We start from the raw sequence: 7,301 nt of genomic DNA on the forward strand, positions 1-7,301 counted from the left end.
ATTGAAATTGTAAAAATTAGAGGTGTAGAAAGCCGGAACGAAACTGATATCAACAGGAAACAAGAACCGTAACCGAAACATTATATTTTTCGGTTTGTGTCCCTGCTTGTTCCCAACTGATTACGAGCGGTTTTATGGTGTCAAATAAATGCTTGGAAAGTTTGCTCCAGCACCCTTGCAGCAGCACGAAACAGATGTTCGGCATAGTTCATTCTTTAGACTGCCCGCTCAACCTGCAACCCTGCCTTCCACAGACGACGCAACGCTGAAAAGCGCGGGTATATCTGTATGTCTGTTCTTGGCATCATTTTCGCTCGTGGATTTCAAAATAACTATTCTGAATTTCACGATGCTAAATACCATACCGGAAAAGGTAAAGGCTGATGATTCCTATAATAATAATTGGGGTAGCTAAAAAAATCGCCGGAGTACCCCTTTAAAAAACGTGGGGATCTCTTAGTAGAATGTTTATTGAAGGCCCGTTGACACACCTGCATTTGCTCGGTGCCGACTTCTTGTGATCTCTTACGACAGCTATTAATTTTGGATGGAAGTGGTCTTGTTTCTTCTAATTGCAATAACTATAGGACGTTTTTTTTAGCCATTTGGACGTATTACTTTAAGCTAAGAATAATAGGTTGTACCTCAGAGGCTCGTAAAACAATTGCAGCGATCGTATCACTCAATGCCACGGAAAGTGTTCTGGCAGCAGATCAGACACAGGCTCCAGAGAAGTTGCTTGCAGTCAGTGCCCCTTGAAAACTTCTAGGGGACATCTCGAGAGCCGGCTCCTTGAAACGTCCGTTAGTGGTTGGATGGCTTCAGAAGGTTCAGCAATATTTCTTTTTGCTTGTTTTTAACTTGTCATTTCAGAGGAAACTTTTCGCGCTAAAAGACCGAAAATGGCAAAAAATAATGTGGCACATGTACGTTGCTCGTGTAGCCTTCGGCAACACTTGCTTGCCTTCCAACCCACCATTGTCCATAAAACGTGTTGATGGGGCCCCAGTACAATAGAGAACTCCATGGACGTCCTTCCATCTGGTTTCAGTTAGAAGAGACTTCAACGGGACTGCCAGCATCGACAGCTTCGCTCCCTCCCACGAGGCGGGTGGGAGGCAACACTTACATTTTGTTGATCTAGCACAGTCTTTTACGACGAGCTCACAAACAACAGCTCACCTAGAGGAGGGAACTTTATAGCATTCCTGTTTCACCACCAAAAAAAAAAAAAAGGGGGGGGGGGGGGGGGTAACACCAGGAAGCCAGAGTCCAGAGGCTCCTGTGATCTTTGCTCCTTTTTTAGACCTGAGCTGTTTTGAACTGAAATCGACTAGAAGTTTTCTTTAAAATTTCCGGGGGCCAGCATGGGGCCCCCTGGCAGCCTGGGGCCCTGGGCTGCCACCCCCTTAGCTCATACCTTAATCCAGCTCTGCAGCTGTATCTCACTGGAGGGAAGGTTTTGTGGTATTCGAGAGATCAAATTTACATATTATCTACAAGAAAAGGTAGTTTCTAACATATTCAAAAGTTTTTGGAAACAAAAAAAAAAAAAAAACATATTGCATGAGAAAAAAAAAAAAAAAAGGTTTTAAGGCCCTTGTTTGTAAGCGCTTGTAAGTATGTGAACCAGCCTTCGGTTCCTCGATCCGTTCCATTCTAAAACGCACTGACCGTCTCCGTCCATTCACAGGAAGAGGCGCAGCCGTGCCCGCACAAGCTGCGCTTCCTGGTGGACGTGGTGCGTCAGGAGCTGGGTCAGCTGCTCTTTGGTATGGATGTTATCATGGAGAAGGGCACAGGGCGCCTCTGCATCATCGACGTCAACAACTTCCCCGGTGGGTCGTCTATCCACTACACTACGGTGTTCACCGGTGCTTGTTTGCAAACAAGCTCCCTGTTTCGCTTCCGGTTTTGCTCTTCTTTTTGTCTAAGATCCTTTTTTTATTTGGACTACATTCTACAAAGCGCTCAGGTTTTTACAAACGTATTGCAAATACTTCTCCGAAGGAAAATCTCGTTACCCAATCAGTTTACGTTGCTGGAAAACAAATAAGCACACTACCGGAAGTCTACTGGAGCACCAAATACCGTGGCACCCTCGTGGTGCCAACGCCTGCCTAATGCAGTGAATACTTCACGACGTACTGCGACAGACACTACATGTTGATTTTCAGGGCCACTTCCTTAGCACAACTTCAAAAAACTTTGTTTTTTTTTCGAGGGAGGGAGGGGGGGGGGGGGGGGGGGGTTGCTTTTTTAAGCACATTTTTTGGGGGTTTTTACCCTGTTCATTTATTTTCAATATGATTAAGTTTGCAATGCGAACGCAGTAACAGACTGGGGCACTTAAATTTTTATTCCTTTACACGCCTCACCTCAATTACGGTACATCTTCGCACTTGCCACATGACTTCACGCTCCACGCATTGCTCCCCCCGACCGGAAGGTCATGTGAAGCGCTCAGAGTTGTGAATTGATTCCGGTTATGTGAAACAAAGCTTAGGAACCCAAAATTATTTTTTTCACTTTCGCCGAAGACTGTTGCCGACGTTCATTACCTACGAAACACGCATTAGTTTTTTTCTCGACACACTACCAGTGTCGGAAAAAGTTTGGTGAAAAACAAATGGCAACCACGATTCCAAATGGCACTAGCTACCGTACACTAAAGGGTACAGCTGTTATCCATTCATTCATCCGATGGCTGACATGTGGTTACCCTGAAGCTTACCTTACCTAGTGGCTCTAGCCTTTCCAAAAATGACCATAATCATTAATGTTTTTGTTTTTTGCTTTTTTTAGTGACCTTTTAAGAAATGCGGGGAGTGGAAAGTCAATCATTTTAGTATCGCCCTGTAACAATATTGTGGTATTAGCCGATCAGAACTCCAAAGAACGACATGCAAAGTAACAACCCTCGACATAACAAGCTACGCCCTGGTTCTTTTTTTTCTCCCAAGAGGTGTTTCCTATGGTCCGGTTGGGTTTGCTAAGGAATAGTATAAAGAAAGGGTGAATGCACAAGAGCACAAACAGTCCGTTTAGGTTTAGAAGCATCAAATGAAAATATTGAAGGCAAAACGTTGTTATCCTTTCTGCCATTCGGCTTCATTTCGGTGCATTCGCTTCCACGACATTCCAGCGGATTCAAATCCCTAAAGGTGTATCCACACGACGGACCAAATTGCTGTTTTGGTCCGCGGGCTGCGCATCACGTGATCTTGCGTCATACATGGGTAAATTACTTTCAAAATGTAATTTAATTACAATTACAATTACTTAGCTCCAAAAGTAGTTTAACTACAATTACTACTGCGCGAAAGTAGTTCATTGCAATTGCAAATTACTTTTTAAAAGTAATGCAATTACTTTACAATTACTTATTTCTGAGAGTTATCCCCCACATTGGGCCATATAACTGTAAACGAGTTTCTTTCCTTTTATGTACTTTCCTTTTATGAAATTTGTTAAATGGATTATAGAACTTAATAGTTTGGAGTAATGAACTCTGCGTTCATATATTCTCAAAACATAAAAAATGGCAACAAAATTCACAGGTGTGAGGTGAATCTCCTTAGAGCTTATGCAAAAGGTATCCAAGTCAAACCAAGAAAAAATAAACTTAAAAATAATACAAGGAAACAAATATGCAACAGTACTGGTATCGTAAAACTCGCGTAAAAATGGCTAATAAGAGAAACTTGTAAACGACGTTAAACATTTAAAGGATACGACAACTTACGAAAACATTTCAGCCACGATGATTCGCTGCCTCTCCCTGTCTGTGGACTTGTAACATGCCGGATGTGGGTAACCGTAGCACACGAACTGTGGTCGCTTCCACAAAACTAGTGTCACAATAGCAGCAACTCTATTGCCAGGGATTCTGGGTTAATTCAGTGCACGGTAACACCCAAAAAGCTCCTGAGATAAATAATAAATTTAGGATCGTCATGTAGCTAATCATTAGGATAGCAATGATTGTATCGATGTTATGCGTCTCATAAAGAAGACCGATTTGAATTTAGCATGGCAAGAACAACCTCGAAAAATTCATGATACACTGCAAACGACTTTATTTTCGCGAATTTCGCGAATCGCCTACCATTCGCGAAAAAAAATGTAAATACATTGGAATCTATATCGCGACCGCACCGCGTCGCGAAAATTAGAATCCACGAATTATTCCAAAACTGCGGCCTCTTGGACGCCTCGATTTCACGATTTACTTGAGCGTGTTTCAGCTGGAAGATATAGACGAGCTATTATTATTATTTTTTTTATAACTGTAAGTATTATTCAAAGTAACAAGAAAGTTGCCTACCTGCTAGTGTTTCCGCAAATTGGAGGTCGCCTTTCGGTTTATTGAATTTGTTTTCAGAAACGCTGCGGAGAGTTCGCTCCTCACGATTATAGTTTTTTACATTGGTGCTAATCTGTTTAGAGAATTTTTTGCAACAAGGCCCCGGCAGCCTTTCCTTTTTCATTATAGATAAGACTGTTGCAGCTTCTCAATGCAAAGCAGCACTGCGCGCCTCGGGACAGTTCCACAGGCCAAGACGAGAGGACAACGGGTGGAGGGTCACGATAGAGGTGTAAAAACAAAGTGCAAGCCAAGTGCTCTATAAAAAAAGAAGCCTTCAACGAACAACAAATGCAAAAACAAGCTCCCTACAGCTTAAGCCGCGGTTTGTAAGTTTTGGAATCTCGTCCAATCAGGCTGACAAACGGTTGAAAGGGTTAGGTAGAGCGAACACTAAATAATGAAGATTTATACAAAAAGGTATACGAGGATTGGGAGAAGGAAGAGCAGTGTAGCAACAAAAGTTGGAAGTAAGGCAGGGTGAGTCGTGTTAATGAGACATCCTGCTTCTTTGCCTCGATGTCAGAGTAGCACGACTTACTGTTAGTGGTACCAACATACGAGATAGAGGAGAAGGACGTGAAAAACTCATAAAGAAAAGAGAATAATTTCATGAACAAAAAAGTTCCAAACTTGACTGAAATATGTAAGCGAATAAATATGCTAGCGGCGAAGACGCGTAAGGAGAACCTCGAACCACCCCGCCTCGACCGGATGATGTGATCGGAGCCAACCAGCTCGACTTCGACCTCCGATGCCCCCGTGTGGGAATGAGAAATAAGAAAGACCCCTAGAAGCAGGAGCAACAGGAAGCAAACGAGACGAAGAGTCAGATTCAACTACGACAGGAATGAAAACGGACACGAATGTAGCCCTCATTTATCAAATTATTTTTCAAATTCTTCATTAAATCGTTTTACAGTCTACAAAATCCTTCATTCCGTTCTATCCCAGCCTCTCTTTCCCATCCCTCTTTTCCATTTTTTTAGCAGGTTGGGAGACGCTCTCTCCCCTGTCGCTTTGGCTGTGCTGTCGTCTCCGTGGCCAGGGGGGAAAAGCGCCGCCGCCACAAAATCTTGCAAAAGTAATTGTAATTGTGCCTGAAATTTAGCAATTACTGACGCTAGAAAGTAATTAAATTACAATTTCTTTTAGCCAAAAGTAATTATTACAATTACAAATTACCACGAAATGTAATTAAATTACAGTAATTTAATTACTGTAATTGAATTACTACCCAAGTATGTCTTGCGTCACCGGTCTTCGAGGTCCGCCGGTGGTCCGCGGCCCGCGCTTCTGAGAAATGTTAAGCGACTTTTCTCGCCCGGACCTTCGCCCGGACCGGACCGCGGCGTTTTTAGTATAGTTGAAGCGCTAAGTCTGGCAACAAGCTGACTTTTGTTGCTTGGATTGGAATCTAAATCCAAAGTTGTTTTCTTTTGGTGCCAATTGTTAAAGACGAAGAAGACAAACCTTTTGTTGTGCGACGATGCAACTTTTTACTTCATCGCGCTCATGGAGCAATTCCCCGCTCTGTGGGAAAATAGTCGCACGACTACTCACATAATCATCTAAAGATGTCCCCATGCCTTTTTCGGTTCATTTAAGTCCTCCTCGTCCTCAATAGTCAACGCCAGGGCCACCACTGCCAAACGTCTCTTTTGTTCAACCTCCATCTTGGCTCCTTACAAATAGCCTCAAAGCAGTTCGCTGCATGCGTTTGGCGGAGCTGTGAGGTCGAGGGTTAGACTGGCCCGTTCGCTCTGTCGTCTGCTCTTTTGGTCCGCTGTGTGGATGCTCATTGCAGCCGGGCGGCCCACGGGCCGCGCATCACGTGATCAATCGGTCCGCGGCCCGGTCTGTCGTGTGGATACACCTTAATGGTGTATTCGCACGACGGAGTTTCTTCCCGAGGAGAAAGATAAACGTCATCGAGTTTTGAGGTCACGTGCTCCGCGTCACGAATGTTCGCTGATCCCCTGAGCTCGCGGCGTGCTCGCGGGGTCCCGAGGAGAATCTGGGACAGGCCTACAGAATCTCCGCCATTCCGTCGGTATCCGTCGGAGCGGTCGGGCCCCCTCTTTTGTCCCCCTGCTTTTGGGGAGGGGTAATGACGAACAGCTTTGAAGTGTGGGGTGCCTTTTCTTTATTATTTTTTGCCGGCCTTTTTGTTGGATGAGCCCCTGAAAGTCGCCAGCAGGCTTGAAGTGTGGGGTGTCTTTTGTTTATTATTCTTTCCCTGCTTTTTGTTCAGTGAGCTCCCGAAAGTCGCCAATAGGTTTGCGAAAAGAAAGATTCCGGCGACCGAGCTATATGCAACTCCGTCGTGCGAATGCTCGCTTGGATTTTCTCCACTTCCTCCTCCTTCTCGTGCCATTTCCTTCTCTCAGCTCTATGACGTACTCGACTTTCTCCGGGGATAAAGATCTCTCGTGCAAATACACCATAACCGGAGGCACTTTACAGAACTTCTCCGTCGGATGATGAGCTCTTATACTCCAAATTTAATTCCGAAAAGCATTGGAAGTCTGGCACTATTGCCAAAGCGGTTAGTGTGCAAACCGAGCATCACGTGCATGGAGCATCTAATTTAAAAGCCATAAATAGCCCAGCAATGCAAAATAAATGTGAGATCATAACATTCATAGTTCAAAAAAGACATAACAAATAGCAACCCCTCCCGTAATGTGCGCAGTTTCGCGTTTAGGCAGACACTTTCAAATGTGTCATTACCACCATAAATGTACGGCGACGACCGTCAAAGGGGTAAAGGGTCACCAAGCCACATTCTGCAGTGGTCTATTCATGGTCATAACTATATCTATGGGCTTTAAGCATCCTAAAAGAGCAAACATTTTGTTCATGTGTGGCCGACTTTTTATTAAAATCGGCAGCAAAAAATTGACGCCAGATGGCGCCATTGAACGAGGAAGGG

At 44.1% G+C, this 7,301-nt stretch overlaps 1 protein-coding gene across 1 annotated transcript in view; it reads left to right on the forward strand.

Annotated features, from left to right (window-relative positions):
- The window catches only part of LOC8041551 (inositol-tetrakisphosphate 1-kinase), a 28,474-nt gene that overhangs the window by 17,104 nt on the left and 4,069 nt on the right, over nt 1-7,301 (forward strand). Inside the window, exon 8 of the mRNA XM_040209288.3 lies at nt 1,700-1,838. Coding sequence (XP_040065222.1) covers nt 1,700-1,838 — 139 coding nt within the window. The remainder of the gene's footprint in view (nt 1-1,699; nt 1,839-7,301) is intronic.

Source organism: Ixodes scapularis, unplaced genomic scaffold, assembly GCF_016920785.2.
Source record: "Ixodes scapularis isolate PalLabHiFi unplaced genomic scaffold, ASM1692078v2 PGA_scaffold4__175_contigs__length_147842914, whole genome shotgun sequence".
Taxonomy (NCBI): Eukaryota; Metazoa; Arthropoda; class Arachnida; order Ixodida; family Ixodidae; genus Ixodes; species Ixodes scapularis.